The sequence below is a fragment of the Drosophila novamexicana genome, unplaced genomic scaffold, assembly GCF_003285875.2.
Source record: "Drosophila novamexicana strain 15010-1031.04,08,12 unplaced genomic scaffold, DnovRS2.1 tig00001151-arrow-arrow-pilon, whole genome shotgun sequence".
Classification (NCBI taxonomy): domain Eukaryota; kingdom Metazoa; phylum Arthropoda; class Insecta; order Diptera; family Drosophilidae; genus Drosophila; species Drosophila novamexicana.
In genome coordinates, this window is record NW_020824842.1 from 433,011 (window position 1) to 454,067 (window position 21,057).

At 38.2% G+C, this 21,057-nt stretch overlaps 5 protein-coding genes across 8 annotated transcripts; 2 read left to right on the top strand and 3 right to left on the bottom strand.

The window, feature by feature from the left end:
• Positions 1-427: 427 nt before the first annotated feature.
• On the top strand, positions 428-9,825 carry LOC115766430 (neurogenic locus notch homolog protein 1). The gene is made up of 6 exons (XM_030710357.1): positions 428-515; positions 3,474-3,654; positions 4,498-4,733; positions 4,801-4,882; positions 8,738-9,351; positions 9,419-9,825. Exons 1-6 carry the CDS (start codon positions 513-515, stop codon positions 9,626-9,628), a joined length of 1,326 nt encoding a protein of 441 aa, XP_030566217.1. The 5' UTR covers positions 428-512; the 3' UTR covers positions 9,629-9,825.
• A 2,004-nt stretch (positions 9,826-11,829) lies between these two features.
• LOC115766455 (ras-related protein Rab-35) lies at positions 11,830-13,926 on the bottom strand. Its single transcript, XM_030710387.1, has 3 exons — positions 13,701-13,926; positions 12,372-12,671; positions 11,830-12,300 (listed from the first exon to the last, which is right to left on the bottom strand). Exons 1-3 carry the CDS (start codon positions 13,750-13,752, stop codon positions 12,047-12,049), a joined length of 606 nt encoding a protein of 201 aa, XP_030566247.1. The 5' UTR covers positions 13,753-13,926; the 3' UTR covers positions 11,830-12,046.
• A 1,478-nt stretch (positions 13,927-15,404) lies between these two features.
• On the bottom strand, positions 15,405-17,862 carry LOC115766428 (PHD finger protein 7). The gene is made up of 4 exons (XM_030710351.1): positions 17,415-17,862; positions 17,249-17,350; positions 16,581-16,975; positions 15,405-16,509 (listed from the first exon to the last, which is right to left on the bottom strand). The coding sequence occupies exons 1-4, from the start codon at positions 17,511-17,513 to the stop codon at positions 15,564-15,566; spliced, it is 1,542 nt and encodes a 513-aa protein (XP_030566211.1). The 5' UTR covers positions 17,514-17,862; the 3' UTR covers positions 15,405-15,563.
• A 76-nt stretch (positions 17,863-17,938) lies between these two features.
• Positions 17,939-19,319, bottom strand: LOC115766429 (vacuolar protein sorting-associated protein 37A). Of its 4 annotated transcripts, none has more exons than XM_030710352.1 (4): positions 19,225-19,319; positions 18,846-19,140; positions 18,639-18,790; positions 17,939-18,587 (listed from the first exon to the last, which is right to left on the bottom strand). In XM_030710352.1, the coding sequence occupies exons 2-4, from the start codon at positions 19,093-19,095 to the stop codon at positions 18,381-18,383; spliced, it is 609 nt and encodes a 202-aa protein (XP_030566212.1). In that variant the 5' UTR covers positions 19,096-19,140; positions 19,225-19,319; the 3' UTR covers positions 17,939-18,380. The 4 variants fall into 4 exon arrangements, with proteins under 4 accessions (XP_030566212.1, XP_030566216.1, XP_030566215.1 ...); XM_030710356.1 differs by having other exon boundaries at positions 17,939-18,575; positions 19,225-19,317; XM_030710355.1 differs by having other exon boundaries at positions 18,846-19,117; positions 19,225-19,313.
• A 516-nt stretch (positions 19,320-19,835) lies between these two features.
• On the top strand, positions 19,836-20,369 carry LOC115766417. The gene has a single exon (XM_030710338.1). It carries the CDS (start codon positions 19,940-19,942, stop codon positions 20,282-20,284), a length of 345 nt encoding a protein of 114 aa, XP_030566198.1. The 5' UTR covers positions 19,836-19,939; the 3' UTR covers positions 20,285-20,369.
• Positions 20,370-21,057: the final 688 nt, after the last annotated feature.

A 21,057-nucleotide genomic window follows, 5' to 3' on the forward strand; every position in this document is an offset into this window, starting at 1 on the left:
AGGAGTTATCGAGAGAGATTAGTGAGGCGTTCACATGGACGAACAGATAGACAGGCAGGCAGCTCGACTCAGCTCCTCTATAGGGTCAAGGATGCTTCCTCTTGCCCGTTACATGTATTTGCACAAAAATATGTTACCCTATTTAAGCATATTGATTGGGTGGAGGGTATTAAAAACTGAGTTCGGAGACTGACGCTGATGGCTGATGACGCCAACGTAGCGTTGTCTCAATTCTCAGCTGTTCTCAGCTATGCGACCTTTTTGGAGAATGAGACAGAGACAGAAAATGAGACTGAGAATGAGACAGAGACTAAGGCTGAGACACAGGCGGTTGCCTGGCTTGGACAGACTTATAAATAGCCCAAGTCCGTATGGAAGGCGCTTCAGTTCAAATCGAGCGCTTCGAGTGGCATATAAATTTAATTTAACGAAAACTACTTATAAACAAATAAAATAACTATATATATATATATACAATTTCTTTTGTTGTTCTTAAGAAGTGTAACTTAAAAATGGTGAGTGTCGTTGAGTGAGCAAAGGTTCGATGTAAACAAAACTCTTCGCATTAATGAAGCTGATGTTGTTCTTTTTTTTTATTTGTTTTTGTATCTGTTTTTTTTTTTTTTTTTTTGTAAAATTACACACAAAGACAAGACATAAAAAATGCATTAACTACGCGACGTGAGCAAAATATTCAAATAAACTAAGAAACACTCGAGAAGTAGTCAAAGTCGAAGCGTCGGCGTCACTGGAAAATCCCTCAGCTTGAGTATCATTTGAAGTGTTTGCTTCCGGCATTTCGTGGCTGCCCAATAAATCTGATCAAATATAAAAAGATATATATATTGCAAGCAAATTAGACGAATAAACATCTTCGATATCAAATCAATCGGTAACATCGAATGAATTCTGCCTGCTCTATATGGCCGATACGACATGATCCGATAATAGGGCATATATTTATTTGAAAGCTATTTTTGTCAGTTTTTGGGAGGATGAAAAGAGATTTGCATAGTTCTCAAAGTCTTTGAAAATATAGTCCCCAAACCTCAACAAAATGTGCTAACAATTTAAATAGTTAACAATTCAGACAAAAACTAAAAGAACTATTGAATATCAGAAACAAATTTGGTCTGCTTATAAAACTAACTTATATTGCAAATCAGATATATATATATATATTGCAGCTCAATCGACTCAGTCGCTGATTTATATCAAATATATCAAATTGTTCTGAAAAGGATCTAATATTTACTTTCTGATTGTATCATATTTATACATACTCACTTTAAGCGAGTTATTAAGAGAGTTTCAGCTAATGAACTACGTCAGATCAGTTTTGCCCATAATGAAGGGCTCTAAATAAACTGTTTCATTGCAGTGTGTCACATACATTAAGAAGTTGACGAGCTACACTCCAAAAATGACACCTCAGAGTTGACTAGCAAAAAATTCCAAAAAAAATTAGATGAGTTACAATCTATGCAGATCAATCAAAGTCAGTTGAAAGTGCTGAGATTAATTAGCTACACGTAGCTAAAATAAATACTTAAGCAGACGAATTATCCAAGTGAACTCAGGCATTTGGGCAATTGGGAACGGCGAGGATCCAGCCAAGTGTTGTCTTAGCCAATTGTATAGTTTGTACCATATTTTATCTTACTCATACATCATAGAGATAATTCAAGCATTTTTATTTTGGGAACATTTCGCAAATCTTTCGTAATTTTGGGCCACCCACTCGCTTGGTTTTGACCTTGCAGCAGCTGCTGTGCGACTAAATTATATATTGCCTATTCGGGCCAAAAGCAATTCAGCCAAGCAGCTGCCAATTTGCATAATCTGGCTGAGTTCTTGATTCATATTTAAGCTGAAATCGAACTCACTAAGAAGCGGCAACGACAAGTTTTCACTTGATGTGTCATGCGCAAACAATGATCGGCAGCCTGTCGAATTTATCTCGCGGACATTTCTATATAGGCCAGAGCGTAATAAAGCCATCAGAGCACTACCAAAACTGGTAGCAGCTGCTGACCAGAGTCGACCAATCGCAACATTCTAATTAAGTAGCCCAACTAAATCGGCGGACATAGTCATGCTCATCGTGCTGTCAAAGATGACGTCGTTTTTTTCCTTTTCTATATTCTATATTCTATACTTACATATTTATTTTTATACACTTGTAGGAGAGTATTATGACTTTGTCACGAAATGTGTAACACATAGTAGGAGACATCTACAAAAATAAATTTGTATATATATGTATTCTCCATCAGCATCAACAACAAAGGTTATATAGTCAAGTCCCTCTGTCAGTCTTAAGGTTATCATCATGTTAAGTCCTTCTTTTTGCTGCAGGCTGCATAAGTCCAAATCCGACGGATCGGACAACTATATCATATAGCCTGTCATAGGAATAATCAATTAAAAATTACGTTTTCTCATAAATAACTTTTTGTTTTCCCAAAAATCTTGACCAAAAGCTGAATACTAGATCGTATAGCTCATTTTGACCAAACATAACTTTTATAGGCGTCATCAAATCGGATTTCCAAAACAATTTCCAGGCATGCCAAAGCCGTTTGTCTAAAGGGGTATCAAATCTTTTGTTTTCTAATAAGTATATGGCATAGCTACATTTTGACCAAACATTTTTAAAGCCCTACCATATCGGACTGCCATATTATAAAGCTTTTATCGGAAATATCTTTCGTAATTCAAGCTAATTTACAGCACTTCCCAGCCGTATATTCACAAGGGTATTAAGACTTCGGCGTGACGAAGATAGTTGTTTTTTCTTGTTTTCATTTTATTTATATTTTTGTTTTTGTTTTTTTTTATTTTTGCTATTGGTTCTAGTGAATCCCATGACGCATAGTGTCACACCTTCATCAATTTTTAAAGCATTTTACAAGCGTAAAATCAACTCCATGATTTACGTTTTATGTTATTAAACTCGATTTTAAATCAATGGGCTCTTGTTTGAGCCTAAAAAATAGTATGATTAATTTTGAAAAATGATGTAAAAATATTTTTGAGCGCTGACTCTATAGTCGGGTTCTTATGAGTAAATATTAACTTGTTGTATCAGAAGAATGCAGTTTCCTATCCCACATTACTTAAGTCCTTAAATCACATATGTGTACTTAGAGACCTAGTATATATCTAATTTTAAGAGTAAATATTATATTGTTCTATCAGAAGAACGCAGTTTCCTTTCCCACAGGATAGGTGTACTTTTTATTATATATTATATAGGAATAAGTTAGTTTATTTCTTATTGGTCGAACACGCTAAACTAGATCATCCGCAATCTTTGAACTTTAAAGAGAGTATCTTCCAGTCGGGTATTCTCGGTTACTCTCGGGTACTTCTATTTATACTTGCGTACAAGTAATAAGAGCAAAATAATTACAATATCAACCCAAAATCTTAACACTCTTGCCTTCCTCTCTCTCTCCATTCTCTTCCAGCTTTCACAGCCGCAGCAGCTACTGGGCGTGGCATTGATACTACTGGCCCTGGGCTGCCAGAGTACCATAGGTAAAAAACTAGAGAAACGTTGTGTCAACTGCTCATATCGTACGTATTACACTTATGGCGATGGTCGTTCCCTGCAGCGCGTGATCTATCAAGATCCGGTCTACACACGTGGTATTTACAAAGCTCCCCTCAACATGTTATGTCTTCGCTAACAGCCGCAGCACCCACCAATCTACTGACCCACCTATGTGTATATCTATATGTATATAAAACTGTTTATCGTGACTGATTGACTGACTGACCGACTGATTGAGATATAAATGCAGAGTTAGATAATTGCACCCGCAACAGGAGAAAATTAATGGTAACAGTTGAGTGAAACCTTTTTTGTTCACCATCCAGATTAGCTTTAATGTCGTTTTTCACACTTTCCGGAGGGCATTAGTCCTATAAAGGCAAAAGTTCCCGTTTCTTTCGATCCGCTTTAAGTTTCAAACGATCTAAACTATAAAATAATGAATATATGCGACAGACATACTGTTGATAGTAACTTTATCTCTTTCAACCGATCGAATTCAAAGTCATATTCGAATGTCAATGTTGAACCTAATCCACCGATTTCGGAAAATCCACTGCAACAAGTGATGGTAACCAATTGTAATTTGAAAGCAAGAAACTGTGCGACCGGGCAAAAACGTTTAACAACAGCTAGAATTATATGTACACATGATAGAGAGCACGACTTGGGCTAACTGTAGCACTTACTTATCTCCACGTGTAGCACAAAGCATCATTAACAACACACACAACCACCACACACTCACACACCCGCCCACCCACACACCCACACCAACACACACTGACCTATTTTATAAACAGTCTATAATGTACATAAATAATAGCATAGTATAAATTACCATATCACCAATGCACGAAACACCTATACGCAATGTTCCACACCTTTTTCCTACCGCCCCTCCACCCGCCGCTCGTGTGTGTTGTGGGTTCCTTTAGCTGCCCAGACTTACGGCTGCAGTGGAAATCCGTGCGGCGTGAACGCCGTGTGTCAGGAGGCTGCCGGCGGCCGTCCGGTCTGCTCCTGCCCGCCCGGCTACAGCGGTAATCCGCTTACGCATTGCAATCGTGGCGAGTGCTTGGACAACGTCGACTGTCGGGGCGACCTCCAGTGCAAGGATAATCGCTGCGTTAACCCATGTGTGGGCGCCTGCGGTATTGGCTCCAACTGTGATGTGAGTTTTTTTAGTGCTCACGCTTATTCGCCATTTCTCATGTTTAAACCGCACACGGATTTTGCAGGCCAGAAATCATGTGGCCGTCTGCAGCTGTCCAGCTGGCCACAATGGAGATCCCTACACGGCCTGTCATCTAAACGATCCAGGTAAGAATTGCGCAAATGGCAGTGGAAAAAAACCATTGCCATTGCCATTGCTATTGCTTTCTTTGGCATTTAATCAGCCACAACATTTTTTTTTTTTCAAAAATATGCATATTCATAGAAAGCGCGATTCACAGGGCTTGGGCAAATCCACCATTTCAGGTGAAAAATGCGTGGAAATCTGTGTTTATGAATATTTCAATGTTTTCAACCACAAAACACATATATTACAGATTTGATAGACTTTCATTTGTGCATTACTATTGCTATTTAAATGCGAAACGGAATTTATTTTTATTTGCCAGCATTTTTTCGAAATTTACAAAAGAAAGAAAAGCTCAGCCTTCATCTTCTGGGTACAGATTAAAGAGTCCGATTAAAGAGGAGTTTTCGGTCCGTTTTTTATGAATAAAAGTCAATAAAGCAATCACTGATCCAATGATTCACGGACATGCCCTTTATAAATATTTCATTTATTGTATATCTCATTATATTTGTGAGATTTGTAGTTGTTGTTATTGTCGCTCTTATTATTGTTGTTGCGGCTCTTATTGTTGTTGTTTTCATTGATTGTTTTAAAGTCAATTAACTGGTTTTGACCAAATATCGCCTTTTTCGGGCTGGGTCGCAGTATTAATTTTCGAATGTAGGTTGCTTGCATAATATTTGCGCTGAATACAACACAATACAACGACAACAACAACAACTACAACAACAACGTTGTACGCCCAATACAAAACGCACTTGCTCTTTGTAATATTATGGTAATTAGCTGGCATTTTGTTTTGCAATTGTCAAGATCAAGGACGGGCCAAGTAGGCGAAGGCGAAGGCAAAGGCGAAATCGTAGCAAACCAGAAGTCGACTCAAGTCGAGTCGATACCCGATTACGGACATACAAACAAGTATATATGTTTATATAAACAACAGATATACCCTTGACAGGCCATGGTTTTTAAATCAGTTAATAGATACTTGCGATATTTCAGCTGCATTCTCGTAAGGAAGTCTAGAAACAGCTAAAGATATAGTCTGTAAGCTATTTACTGGGTATCTTAAATAGTTAACTATGTAACGTTAGTATAGCCAACCGCTTAATTAAACGTTAAATGCAGTAGTATCTTGGCAGAAAGTATCTTTAAGAAACATTCAAATCATGCAGCTTGCACGAGATACAAATGCTACAGTAGAACTTGGGCAATTACCTGGAAGCTAGCTCTAAGATTTTGCTATCAAATTAATGCACAATAAATCTTAATTAAACTTCAAAATGATGCTGAATTGGCTCAAATAAGAAGTTCACTACTGTTGGAAGGCTGCCATCCATGAATTAAAACTTAAAGTAGGCATTTTGGACTTAACATTTAAGATGTCTCAGATACATTCCAGTATCTATTAGCTGAACACATTTTGAATTCAGCCTAAAAAAACTTAGACAATAATTCAGTTCTCACTTTATAAGCTCTCTAGGCAGTCATTCAGGCCGACTAAATAATCACAATTCGAGCTCGAATCCCAGGCTAAATAAAATACATTATATATAAATATAAATATAAATATAAATATAACATTGTCTAAGCTCAAGGCTATAATTTGAGCTTAAGCCTAAACCTAACTTCCAATTCGAATGAAACCCGAAGCAATCCATATTTTGCTCAAAATAAAATTGTGTCAAAAAAAATATATATAAATTATTTAGTGCCCAAACATTGTATTTATCTAAGAATTTTTGCCAGATGTCAATTTTGAGTAGAAAACGAATTTAGCCCGCAATTTCTGTGTGAAAATATTTACGAACTGCAATATTTTCAGTAGAACGGGCAATTAGAAATTAAAAATTCAAATATTCCATTAAAACTTAGACAAAACACATATATTCCAAGCATGGTTTCGTACCAGATTCACAAACCGAACCAAACCAAGAGGCAGGGACTTGGTACAAGCCGCGAACCGCAGCGGCGAATACTTATTTTGGGCTTTGCGGATCTGATGCTCATAATATTTCTAATAATAAATATGATAATTTGGCATAGGGTATACATTACGGTATCTTTAATAAGCGGCTCGTTGTTTTCGTTGTTGTTTGGTTATTGTGTGATTTATGCAGGGTCATGTAATTCATGTGCAGGTCGCCGGGACCCGGCATTGACCCCTTAAGGGTACCCGCGCCGCATTCAGTCGCACAGTCGCACAGTCGCTCGTACTTATCCTCACACGCACTTGAGCACAGTAACAAAGCGCAAATAATTGGGAGAATTGGGGAGGGGAGGAAGGTCCACTTGAAATGGCCCTGAATAAATCGGCATTGGGCAGTCAGAGCCGCTCCAGTCGCTGCTGGGCCAGTTCAAATACATAAGTAGTCAAAGCTCATTTATGCGCATAATTTTTACTTATAATTTGCTTTTTTATTTGCCCTATGCCCAGCCAGTTGGAGTTCCTTGTGTTTCGCTGTATTTCTTTCATTGATGATGATTATAATGGAGGCAAGTTTCCAAATTGGTATTTGTTTCCATGACAAAAGTTGTGCCATAATCGCTGCAATGGCCAAGAAAGTCAACTAAGAGCTAAATGCTTATATTTATTTATAGATTTGCTCAATTTGATACGCACGCGTATCCCAAAGCCCAAAGCCCAAAGCCCCCTACCCCTAGGTCCCTACCCCAACTGCCAATGCATGAATTTGGGATAACTCAAATGTGCCCGACTTTTGGCCGCTAACTAAACTATTCACAGCTCCGAAACTGACCATCGGCCAATCTGTATACACATTTACGTAATATAACGTACATATGTATAGTACTTATATAAATATATAAATTCAAGTAGGCGTCTCAATTGTTCTCATATAGGGTATCATGTGTGGGCAACTGCCTGCACATGCCCTCAATTTATGGGCTTGAGCTTGAAATGCTAATTGTAAATGCATATAAATCAGAATTCAAATAAATTTTCATGCAAATTAGAAATTTTAGAATATTTAGTTGCCGCCGACAGAGTTGAGCAAAAACAAATTATAGAAGAAAAAAATATGTAAAATGTGTTCAATTGAAATATTTCCCATAAAAGTCGCAGGCAATTTGCAGTTTTTAATTAAACTATAGAATATATAGACAATTTTTCAGTTTAATAAGAGAAACGAGAGAGAGAGAGAGAGAGAGAGAGAGAGAGAGAGAGAGATATGAACGAGTTCTCTTTGCAATCCGCATAGTAAATACGGTCACATACAAAATGTAGGAGTTTATATTTATTTCATTTATTTTTTTATTTTATTTATATATTTCTGTTATTATTTCGAAATGATTGCCAGGGTTCAAGTACTCTTTAAAGATTGTCTGTAGTTTTCCACGCATTTTCCACCTACTATTTCCCACGAATATTCACATAAATTATCGAATAAAATGCAGAAATCGTCTTAGACTTAATATTAATTATTATCGATTTGGTAGCAGGACCTTTTTTTAGACACATCTCATGGAAATGAAGCGCTAGAGACATACAAATTAAGATGTAGTATGTATTCGCATAGTCAAGCGAATTTTTGTTAACCCCTAAGCATTCCTCTCAAAATTGGAAAAGTCCAAATCTTATATAATGTTCTGCCTTATAGAGGTAATATTTGGGTAGATACTATAATCAATTTACGAAAATTTCATAAGGATTCGACTCTAGTCCAGATTGCTTCTCCGATAAGGTGAGGAAGTCTTCAAACTCAATACAGTCAACATAATTTCTCCAAAGTATATAGGCTCTATAGCTTTTTAAAAATGTAAGGATGAGATATCCACATAAAGAACTCAATACTCTCTATAATAACTATCATAAAAGTCAGCTCTTACCTTTAACCTTCACACATTCACAGAGGAACAATGTCATCCGAGCCCGTGCGGCATTAACACCAAATGCGAGATTATTAATGGAGTGCCCACCTGTTCCTGCCTGCATGGCTTTCTGGGCAATCCGCTGAGCGGCTGTCGCCACGAGTGCGAGCACGACGGCGACTGCGGCGGCCGGGATATGTGCAGCAACTACAAGTGTGTGCCATCCTGTGGACAGTGCGGCATCGGAGCCAGCTGCAAGTCGGTGTCCAATCATAGAGCGTTGTGTGAGTGCCCCAAGGGCTATATTGGCAGTCCGTACACAGAGTGCCGGCCGGAGTGTTATGGTGATTCGGATTGCCCGGCGGGCAGGCCGGCCTGCTTCTATGGCATCTGCAAGAATACATGCGATGGCGCCTGCGGCGTTGGTGCCGATTGTAATCTGCGCGGCCTGACGCCCGTCTGCAGTTGCCCACGCGACATGACCGGTGATCCGTTCGTGCGCTGTCGCCCCTTCACCAAGGAGGATCTGTGCGAGCCGAATCCGTGCGGCACCAATGCCATATGTGTGCCCGGCCACGACAATACCGGACGCGAGCGACCCGTCTGCAATTGCCTGCCGGGCCACACTGGAAATCCACTCTCCCACTGCTCACGCGTAAGTCAGAGCTCAATAACTGTCCACTGGCACAAATAGATATAAACGCATATGCTCTGTATTTTAGGGTGAGTGCCTGAGCAACAACGAGTGCCCGGACCACAGGGCCTGCATCAACTATCAGTGCGTCGATCCGTGCATTGGCAAATGCGCCACTGGCGCCAGCTGCGAGGCCAAGGCACATCTAGCCGTCTGCCGTTGTCCACATGGCCAGTCGGGTGATGCGCTTGTCTCCTGCCGCCAGACACGCCTCTTCCCAGTGGCCAAATACCACTGAGCGCTGGCCCATCTCTCCGTGGGTGGATAGCAAACGCCGCACTGCCTGCCAACACTTCAACTCACGGCTCAAGCTCAACTCAGCTTCCAATCGAAATAATGAAAGAACAAAACAACAAATACTTCAATTAATGCACCTAATTCACTGACAAACTTGGGCTTACATTACAATAAAAAGAGTTACATAATTATGTATTATAAAACCAAAAAAAAAAAAGATCTTTTTTTACAGGCACAAAGCGTATATACGTGTATCGCATATCCCATTATAACCTTGTAGAGAGTATTATAATTTTGGAGGAAGACATATCCGATCACATGTACACATATATTTTTGATCGGTATCGATATAGAAATGACTTAATATAGACCATGTACAAAGTTCGAGCAGTATGTTATTGAATGAACAACTTGGGTTTTTCAAGAGAGCTTGGCCAAACTTGGAATTTACGTGCTGTGAACAAAATTCTGGCAACATCGGGCTATAGCTCTTGGTCGCAAAATAATTTTTCATATAGAAAAATTGTTGTTTTTTAAGATATCTTCAACGAAATCAGCGAGCTTTACAATCCTCCTCAGAAGTATACTTAATGTTCGGCAAACCAAGATAGCCGTTTTTTCTTCCTTTTCATACAGCTCAAAATCGTTTTTTATGGTATAATAGTCAAATGTTGCTTAGACTTACTAATTGGAGTTTTAAATACATTTTCAAATTCAACAAGTATTCACTGGTCGATCGTTCCAATTGCAGCTTGATACTGACAGACGTGTATATACTCCACCGGGTATTCCCAATCGCCAATACAGTTGACCATTGCAATCTAATATATTTATAACTGAATTTTAACATTGATTTCGTTAACGGTATATTTGATTTATCGATAACACATATCGATTAACAAATCTGAAGGCAAGGAGCGTGTATTGGTTTCCACCCTGACAACATTTTATGGAGAAGAAATCTAGTGTCTCCATTCGCCAGTACATATTTCATATAAGAAAGTGGCCTAGTACGCTTGTTATCGATAACAAACATCGATAAACTAAATAACTGAAAAAAACAAAATATGTTTACGATTTCTGATCAAAACTTAGCCGAGCTAAAATGCTATCAATTTCTACAAGCCAAATTAGTTTCTAAATTTGCAAATGGAATTTGAAGATATATATATGTGAAAAATCGTTAGCCAATTTAATAAGAAATTTTGAAAGTTCTTTAAAAATTGAATTAGTTACTTTATTTGATAACGTTAATATCAAACTTTCTGTATATTTTTAATATGGTATGTATGCATGAATATTTATAAATATCCATAGTCAATATATATATATATATATATATATATATACGTATACATATATAATTGACTATGGATTTACCGCACTTTCTAAAAGTCTGTCCATTAAATAATTATATTTGGTGTTGAAACACAACAAATATTTATACGACTTTGATTATAGTTCTATATAAAAATATAAAATACGCTCATATACAATATTACGTAATATCAGTATCATATCTAATTGGCGTTTCGAAAACAATTGCAAATTAATTTACAGAGTCACGAAAATAAAATTAATAATTAATGTTAATTATTCAACTAAATGGGTAGTGAAATGTGTTACATGGGCGTCAAATAGCAAAAGTAGTTGGCTTCTCGGGTTTGTGGAACTGTTGGAGTTAATTCTATATCGATGTAGTTGCCACAAAGTCCACCTAACTGAACTGTAGAAAAATAGTCGCAACTATGTAAAAATATGTTTTAATTTTATACAATATTGAGTTGATATATGTTAGTCTGCGTTTAAAATCTTTCCATGGCGAATGCCAGCGATAGGTAAATGATAAAAACCATATACATTTGTTCTCAATTTGTCGGCTGCGTATTCGCAATTATTGTTTGATTTCTCGTTATTATTGTAAATACAATTTTCTTTGTTTTGTTTCCGTTTTTAAATATAAATATATTCTTGTATAAATATGCAATTTGTTTTTTTTTACTATATATATAAATATATATATATACATTAATATATATATATATATATATATAAATATATATATATATATATATATATATATATATATATATATATATATATATATATATATATATATATATATATATATATCTCTGTATGTGTATAATATGTATATAAATTGCTAAATACAATTAATTGCGCTTTACACTTTTTTTAACGGCTCTGAGGCATTACAAAATTAAAACAAAAAAAAAAAAAAACAAAAAATTTGTCTTGTGCATGTGTATGTGTGTGTAAGCTACATATGCTTGTCTATCTGTGTATAAGTTTCTGTGTGTATGTGTTTGAGTGTTTGCCTTATGAACCTGTACTACGCGCCCCCACAACATATCTTCATCCACATCCTATTGCTGCTGCTGCTGCCACGATGTCGCTTTCAACTGCAACATTTGTTGGTTTTTCCCTTGTTCTTGCTTTGCTTTACTTGGATGCGATCCTTTTGCTGTTCATCGGAGGCGGTGCGCAGCTTATGATTCAGCACCTGTCGCGTTATGGACAGAAACATATCCTCCACATTGAGGTTGTCTTTGGCGGATGTCTCGAACAGCTCAATATCCATTTGCCGCGCAAAGCGTTGCGCATCCTCTGTTATGACCACTTTGCGGTCCGGATCATCATTCTTATTGCCCACTGGAAGAGCAATTGAAAAGAAGAGAGTTACAATATACAAATGTTTAGATTATATTGTCCCAACTAGTCACCTAATACTTTGTTGACCACATCGCAATTGTTCTGTATCTCCTCCAGCCAGCGGCGCACATTCGCAAAGGAGTCGCCATTCGTGACATCGTAGACAATGATCACGCCGTGGGTGCCGCGGTAATAGGTGCTGGTAATGGTGCGAAAGCGCTCCTGTCCAGCCGTATCCCAGATCTGCAGCTTTACCCGCAATCCGTCGATCACAACGGTGCGTATTTTAAAATCCACTCCAATTGTCGTTATATAACTGCCCGAGAATGTGTCATCTGAAAATCGTATGAGGAGCGAAGATTTGCCCACACCTGCAACAATGCACAAATAGAGATGAATAGATTGAAGAAATTGGGAAGTAGTGTACAAGTAAGATTCATGCAATTATGTAGTAATTGTGTGAGTGGATTTATTTTTTTATATTTTTGTGTTTTTTTGTTTTGTTTTGCAAGTGCAAGTGTGTAACAATCGTTGAAACTTTCTGTTTATGCAACAACAAACAGCGACAACAAATCATTTGGTAGCTGGCAGTTCTCTAATTACAATTGCAGTTGCTCAAAACGCCCTTAAAACTGAGCGGGGGCAACAACTCGATTGCATTTCGAGCTGTTTATAAGTTCGCATTAACCGACACTTTTGTGGCAAATGCAATTTAAGAATAAAATTATCAACAAATTTTGTATTTACATATAAGTGCAAATGTACTCGATACTCGAATTTCGAGTTTGAAGTCGCCTTATGTAACAGCAAAAGTCAATTATTTCAAGATCTGGCAACACTTTTTAATACAAGATGCCAAATTGGAAAGAATTCATTTTCATGCACAGCATAAATATACATGTATATATAGGTATATTGATTAGACTTAATTGTATATCGATAAGCTAAAAGCGTGCATAGTGCGAGAGAAAGAGCACGCTAATGCTTAATTAATGGAACGTGTAACAAAAATGGAGGCTTGGGAAGCGGCAACTGCAAACAGATTTATAATTTGTTTTACATTACAGATTGCGCCAACGGACAGAGAAAGAGACAAAACAGCTGATGGGGCGCAGATAAAACGCAAACACAAAACCCAAACAAAGAAATCGGTCAAAAACAAAAGCCAAAAAGCCGTGGGCCAGACAAATGCACAAATTTGGATTGAGCACAAGCAGCGCAGGTTTTTTCCCTGTTTTCTGTGTTTTTTATATTGGTTTGTTGCTATTTATAACGTTGCTTTACTGCTGGGCAGGTGTAAAAGATGCATGAAAAATGCAAGCATGTTGTATATTCAAAATACATGCAGACATGTGTTAGTATGTACGTGTGTGTATGGAAATATTTGCAGTTGCACTTACCGCTGTCGCCAATTATAAGCAACTTGAACATATGATCAAAGTGGCGTGCCATTTCGGAGCTGCTGTTGTAATTTACAGTTAATCGGCGTTGAGGTTAACGCTGGCAGCGGCGCTGACGCTGCCGTCCAGTTGAACAATGCAAAAATTTGTGAAAATATTCTGCTGCTGCTGCTACTGCTGCTCCGGCTATTGCTTGCTGCTTTTTGTTGTTGTTGGTGTTTTTTTGCCGTGCCTGTGCCTTGCTCCCACACACACAGACAGACACACCCACACACATATACACTTACGTGTGCCTCTGCCTCTCGCTCGCACTCACAGCGTTGATGGTGGCTGCTGCTGCTGCCGGTTGCTCAAATATGATAAACTGTTGTTCTTCTGGCTGCTGCTGCTGCTGCGGATGTGTGTGTGTGTGTGATAAGCTCGCTATTGTTATTACTGTTGTTGTACGAAGAGTTTATAGTTTGTTACTTGTTATTTAATTCCCGGCGTTAAAGCACTTGACGCTGCTGCTGCTGCTGATGTTGGTGTTGCTTTTGCATGTATTTATCAGCAATTTGGATAGGGGCCGCAAAGCATGAAATGTCAGACAGAGGCCGACTTGTTGTTATTGTTGTTGCTGTTTCTTCTGCTGTTGGTGTGTCGGAAGCGTAGTTGAACTTTTGCTAATGTTGATACGTTAATATTTTGGCTAATATCTGCTATGCGTATTTAAAAATATTACAATTACAAAGCTATTAATGTCACTCTGACAGCAAACACAACGCATACGCACAATAAATTAGTAACTTCTTTCTTTTGCCCTATCTCTTTCTTGCGCACAATGTCAGCGAATTATGCCTTTTATTATTAGACGTTGTAAGTTAAAATTCCACACACATATATGCACTCTTGTGTTTAAATTATATTTGGTTTATTTTGCACCTGCTCTGCTGACTGGCTTCAATAACTTAATTAAATTCATATTCTTAAATTATATGCATTTTATGAGTAAACTATTACTAACGCACGTATATATATGGAATGGAGTACGGATATAAAAAATACATCGATTTATCGATGCTGCCAACGATATACAAATATGTGTGAAATTTTACAGCACTGACTATACCATCGATAACATTTTTATTCCAAACTTTTAACTATTATTTATTGAATACATCATACAAAAAGAGCAAATAATATATTTATGTGCCATGATTTTAACATACATAAACTTTAAATATCCAATACCTCTCTAAACCTAAAGCAACACTTTTTAGCGTTGTTGATATCGAAGTTTCCAGATAACATCTCTATAATATCGACTAGGACAAAAACATTTGTGATACCGATTACGAGTATTCATGTCATTTATGCCACGTTCCCACTGTTTCCTAGCATCACTTATTGATTTCAATGCATGTTCTTAAAAGAGTTAAATGGCATTAACACACTAAGACACTAGTAGTTTTTAGTTATCAAATCAAAAAATGTACGTATATATAGTTATTTATTAATATATATATTTTTCTTGAATGTTCCACACGCGCTTCAAGTGTACTTTTCTGTCTGCAATGAAAAAGAGCAAGACGCATTTATCTCTTTTTCTCTACCTTATTTATAAAAAAAAATACTACGAGTGCATTTGAACATTGTTCTTGAGCTTACAAAAATAAAAGTACAAAATTCATGAGTTTGATAGTATGTGTAATAAAGAACTAACAACACTTATTAAAAAAAAATATTTGTTTACTTAATTCTTTTCTCTGAACTAACTAACATAAGAAACCTAAATTAACACACTTAAGCAACAGCTATGTACAAAGATTATATGATTAAATTAAATTATTTTACAGTAAACCTATGGATATAGTACCCATTCAGTCATTTCTTGCGGGAACGAGCGCGTGTGCGATTTGCCACACATGATATATCGAATGGCGAATGGAGTCCAAGGTTCAGGTTCTGCCCCGCGATGCTGCGTCTACGCCGTCGCCCGCGCGAGATCAATGGAGATGTATCCATTTGGGCTGCGCATGGCGAGTTGCGGGTGCGTCGTGCAATTGGCTCCCCATTACACTTGTCGTCTAGCTCCATTTCATCTGCTGGCGATCTTTCAATAGTTTGCCTTGAGCGCGAACGAGTACGGCGACCCAAAGGCTCAGCGTCTTTGTTCTGTCGGGACTCAGCGTAGAGACTTAAACGAGTTTGTTGAGCCCCGTTACGTTGCCCGTCATTACTGGGCAATGTTTGACGGTTACGCGTGCGCAATGGTGCAGTGTTGCGCAGTGTCAGATTTGTGTTGGGTCGTATTGTGGTTGGTATTATTACATTTGCCCTGGTCACATTCTCCTTCTCATTTGTGCAGCGTGATGAGCGGAATGGGAAATCATTCCAGTCAAAATCTGATTCACAGTCGGAATCATCTATTGTATACTTGATATTGCTGCTCTGCGGCAGAACATGATTTAATTGGCGAGTCGTTGTACCTCCTACGGCTGGAGTTCCCATCGAAGAAAACATTTCAAGTGGATCCAAATCATCATCATCATCTTCATCTTCATTGTCGTCGTCGACATCGGCATCGTTTTCATCAGTTTCATACACGGACGGATTATACTGAACCACACTGCAATCATTGCACCGATAGGTTTCATCTTTATAATTCGTGCATTCCGTATGCATCGGATTCGAACCGCACAGCACGCAGTAGAACATTGTTAGTGTGCTGCCTTCGCGTCCACCGGCACTAATGCAATTTTGGGCGGTGCACTGGGTCGGGACTAGAAGCTGATCGGCGAACGCATCATTCTCCTCCCAAGAGGCATCACTATTGCAAAAGGAACCAAATTAAACCTCGGCTTTTCGATGAGAGCTCAAATCTTAATTAGACCCACTTACCGATCCGGCACTGTAATGCCCCAGTATGCAACTAAACGGAATCTTTCGGCATCGTTGCACAACGGGCACTTGAAAAAATAGCCAGCCGAGTTGGCATAATGCTGCAGACAGTCCTTGTGGTACCAGCCGTTGTTGCAGCACTTGCCGTGCATGTATTTGGTGCAGCAAAACGCATTCCCCGGCTTCACCAGCCGCTCAAAGCATATCACACATTTCTCCTGCGCTTTGGGACGTTCTCGGTAGGATTCAATGTGTATATTGCAGAACGATTTGTACGTGCCAACATATTGATTCTGTGCGCCGTTATTTAGCCCACAATGCGTGTGGAACGTTTTGCGGCAACCGGGCTTGCAGCAGCCAATGTTGGCGCCCGCCTTATGGCAGTAGCAACAAATCTGCAATTAATAAAACAAAAAACAAAAATATATATTAGATTCAAGTTGTTGCCATGGTATAGTAATTGGAACAGCCAGCTAAAAGGCGCGCATCTACTCTTTCTATCTTGAAAGATTTATACACACTCAGCAAGAAGGTATGTAAGTATGTATTGTTTGTCTAGTTTAAATACACACTGCAAGGGTTTATGAAAAAAAAAGGTTGAGCAGGTAGCTGAGCCACCCTGTGTACGGCAGAATGGCGGCAGTTAATTACAGCTGTATAAAACTTACCAACAATTTGGTGCGTTCCGATTCGGCTTGAATATCCTTTACAGTAAAGTTCAAAATGTCATTGCTCCCATTGCCCCGTTGCACCAGATTGGAGCTCAAATACTATAGCGATTGATTGTGTTCGTAAATATTGGGTTTTGTTTTGAGAACCATTGTTTTTACATACCAGACAATTTTCGTGCACATTAATTTTGCCACGGCTATGAAACTTGCCAAGGCACAGTTCGTCATCTGTGCTCGAGCGACAAAGAGTGCACTTCCCCATACTTAATATGAAATGTATCCGATTTGTTATAACTTATAACGTTCGCAATGATGGCCGCGCAAATGAAGTATATTCTGCGAATGTAAACATATATTGGCGGGAACGCAAATGCTGACGTCTATTAGCACTGTTTCAATGGTCAAGTGTTAGTTAACTTTCGTTTAATTTTATATCGATACATAGTCAATCGATATTTTAGCTGCAGTGTTAATAAGAAAACCAACAGCTTGTCGATGACAATTGGCGGCAGTATGTGGAAAACTAATGCAAACAACGTAAATATGCGAGTTTAGATTCCGACAACAGCCGTCGAACTTAAATTTAGCGGAAAAAAAATGTACCTACATATGTTTCTAGTGAAAATTTGTAATACAATAAATTACAAGTAAACACGTCAGCTGGGACTAAACATATGTATATGCCTTTATTCACACGAGTTGCTTTGGTTAAAATTCTAAAATGTAATCTGCACGGACGCATTAACGTTAATCTTGTAAATATATTTAGGTCATACACTTTTATAATTCCTTAGTTCATGCACATACATTCTGTTGGGTTATAAATTATTTGGACAGTCGCACCACAAGCGACAATTACAATACAAAGTTAATTATTACACAAATTCCATAGTAAAATACAACTAAGAACCATAATTTGATTGCCCTATAGACTTAACTGCTATCAATAATGATGTATATATATATAAATATAACTAGATTTTACACTTTTCTCGAGCGAGCAAGTTCTACAATACGTTGCTATTTGCTTAATCTCTATATATTGCGGCTTTGTAATGAACAAAACAGTAAAACACAATAACGAATTGGGCTTAAGTAGACGAGCAATAGCAGGTGCATCATCATCTACCTATATGCCTGCACGTTCCAATGCGGTTAGCTGGGTGCCCAGCCGTTCTTCCTTGGCTTTGCGCTCAGCGCTAATCTTCTTTGAGCTCTGATACGTATTGAGAAAGGTCTGCACATCGATTTTACCATTCAGGAAATGCTCCACATGACGATCACAGTCGGCATCCGCATTTGAGGCGGCTATTTGCAAAAGTTCCTGTACGAAAAACTTCTTATTAGAATGATTATCAATACCATTTAAAATTGCAGTGCATTTTACTCGAATGTGCTGTGGTGCATATTCCTCCGATTTCTTCAAGTATTTCTTGTTCAGTAGATCACATTTTTCACCGAGCGTTTTAAGCGCCGTATAGTCGTCGCTGAGCCGTCTCTTTAGTTCAACTAGATGTGTGCCCTTGCTTTCGTTTTCACCTGTATATAGAGTAGCTTTAGAGTCAAACTATGCAAGATATCGGAGCAAATTTACGCGATATGTTCTCTACTTGATTCATCATGGAATCCAGCTCCTCATTCAAATGCTGCACTACAGACATTTCCTCAATAAAATCATCAAAGAACTCGGGATCTCGATCAAGCTGCTTCAGTTCATCTAGCGATAGTGTTGACAAATTTGGCATATTATCGTCCTCAACTTTTGGTTCATTGACGCCATTGCTCTCCTCGTTGGTAAGTTGCTGCTGCTGCTGCTGCTGAGACGTCTGCTGCGCAGTAGGCATCTTGCAGTCTGGCAGCAAATCGCTAAAAAGAGTTTCCTTTCTATACTAAGGGTTCAACAATATTAAAATATTATTAAAGCCTACTTCACCACATTTGTATATAGAAAATTGTATAATAAATGTACTCACTTATTGCTTGCTAGAACTGAACGTATTTACATAAAATTATCACTTCCAAAAATGAAATTAAAACTGGAGTTCTTTTTTTTGTAATATTATGTTATAACAAAAACAACATTGCATTCTATGAAGCACCGTTTGTTTGACAGAGTTGCCACTTTGCCACAAATTAAATACCAACCAATTGGCTAACAAATGAATATTCCAAACTTTTGTATTACTTTATAGATATTTTTTTTAACCATATGTAGATATTGGCACATCGATTTATCACTATATGCATTGTGGTCAATTGGCAATTTTTGATGGGCAAGACCCAGTGGTGAACAGGTAGTGCTAACAATTCAAGAATGTTGAATACCCTGGACAAATGGCGGTAAACTGCAGCTGTGATTGGGCCTAATACAACCACAAATTTAAATAATATATTAAATGTTCAACTGCTGTTTTGAGAAAACATTAAGGACTAAACAAATCGAACACTCTAGATACTTCGCCCAGAACAATAGCCAAGGACCAATAGCCAATAAAGGCAAACAAATTTGCTTAGATTAATTTAATACAGCCACACTGTCCTCCCTGGCATTGGTAACTCTGCCAACCACGGTGTTTCTCATCTCTATTAGCTATCAGCTGTTTTTCATTATTTTACAATTCAGAATATCGCGCTGCTAAACTCGAGATCGGAAATATTTACATAATAGGCAACGTAAAAACCTAGGCAATGGCATTGTTTGAAATGAAGTGGCTGCGCCGTTTCGTACGTCGCCACACAAATCCGATACCGGAGCATCGTGCCGATTTGTGGAAGCGCCGCTTAAGCATTGGCTATGCAATACTGGCATGGCAAGCGTTTGGCTTCGTGTGCTACATGGCCTTCACCGGTCGCAACGACTGGGCCAAACACTATGGCTACAAATCGGAGGAGGATCTAGCTCTGTCACCGGCACAGCAATTTGCCAAGCATATTAAAGTAGAAGGCTCCGGAAAAATTATACGTCTATCAGGATTTTCCAAAGTGGAGGAGGTACCCTTCGACTCAAACACCATAGAGCGGGTGAAGGACTGAGCATGTCTGATAATTTAGTTGGTAATTTATCTAATGTAATGTGTTTTTTTTTCTGTTGCAAAATAAACTTAACAAAACTAGTCTATATGGTATTTCGAGCCACGTGTTGGTATTTTACCGACAACGAAGAACGGTCACATTGGCAGCGAAGGCAAACAGAAACAGACGCCGCTGCAGCAAACACAAACAATCAAAGCTAAGGCTGCTAACACACGAGCAGCAAAGGCATCTGCAATAATAATAACAATAATAGCAACCACATTATTGGCAAAAATCAATTAGGAACGCGTCCGTATGTGTTTCTAACAGTATACATTTAGGGCTTTACCGTTGTTGTTGTCAATACTGATCTATTTGTATGTCGCGTTGCATTTCGTCTATAAATAACACAGAACAACAGCAACAATATCATCGAAATCTATTTAATGAATATTAATTGGCTATCAAGCGTGCAGTGCAGTCCGAGATGAAGACGAGGTCACAGAGTCTGCCTCTCAACCTCTCTCTATCTGTTTCTTTGTGCTATGACAGTGTTGTGTGTGTGTGTGTGTGTGTGTGTGTGTGTATGAGAAATAACGGGACTAGCAGACAAACAACAATAACAAATGGCATTTGCACTGCTCTTGTCTAATTGGAATTTTTGTGCCAAAGAAATGCTTAAAACAAGCTCAAGCCGCAAATGATTGCTAATTAGTTGAATTTATTTTTATTTAATTTGATCTCTTGCAAGGCTTCATTCCCGACACGCATACGAATTTCTAATGCAATTAACG

What these genes read in the sequence shown, in the direction of transcription:
- LOC115766430 (XM_030710357.1), top strand. An exon ending in GTATTGGCTCCAACTGTGAT is followed by an intron (nt 4,734 to 4,800) that starts GTGAGTTTTTTT and finishes CGGATTTTGCAG; the next exon opens with GCCAGAAATCATGTGGCCGT. An exon ending in CTGTCATCTAAACGATCCAG is followed by an intron (nt 4,883 to 8,737) that starts GTAAGAATTGCG and finishes ACACATTCACAG; the next exon opens with AGGAACAATGTCATCCGAGC.
- LOC115766417 (XM_030710338.1), top strand. Translation starts at nt 19,940, where the DNA reads ATGGCATTGTTTGAAATGAAGTGGCTGCGCCGTTTCGTACGTCGCCAC.
- LOC115766428 (XM_030710351.1), bottom strand. Translation starts at nt 17,513, where the DNA reads ATGGGGAAGTGCACTCTTTGTCGCTCGAGCACAGATGACGAACTGTGC. An exon ending in CGGAACGCACCAAATTGTTG is followed by an intron (nt 16,976 to 17,248) that starts GTAAGTTTTATA and finishes TATTAATTGCAG; the next exon opens with ATTTGTTGCTACTGCCATAA. An exon ending in GGCATTACAGTGCCGGATCG is followed by an intron (nt 16,510 to 16,580) that starts GTAAGTGGGTCT and finishes CTTTTGCAATAG; the next exon opens with TGATGCCTCTTGGGAGGAGA.
- LOC115766429 (XM_030710352.1), bottom strand. Translation starts at nt 19,095, where the DNA reads ATGCCTACTGCGCAGCAGACGTCTCAGCAGCAGCAGCAGCAGCAACTT. An exon ending in TCAAGTAGAGAACATATCGC is followed by an intron (nt 18,791 to 18,845) that starts GTAAATTTGCTC and finishes CTCTATATACAG; the next exon opens with GTGAAAACGAAAGCAAGGGC. An exon ending in ATGCACCACAGCACATTCGA is followed by an intron (nt 18,588 to 18,638) that starts GTAAAATGCACT and finishes TCTAATAAGAAG; the next exon opens with TTTTTCGTACAGGAACTTTT.
- LOC115766455 (XM_030710387.1), bottom strand. Translation starts at nt 13,752, where the DNA reads ATGGCACGCCACTTTGATCATATGTTCAAGTTGCTTATAATTGGCGAC. An exon ending in GCTTATAATTGGCGACAGCG is followed by an intron (nt 12,672 to 13,700) that starts GTAAGTGCAACT and finishes GCATTGTTGCAG; the next exon opens with GTGTGGGCAAATCTTCGCTC. An exon ending in TGTGGTCAACAAAGTATTAG is followed by an intron (nt 12,301 to 12,371) that starts GTGACTAGTTGG and finishes TTGCTCTTCCAG; the next exon opens with TGGGCAATAAGAATGATGAT.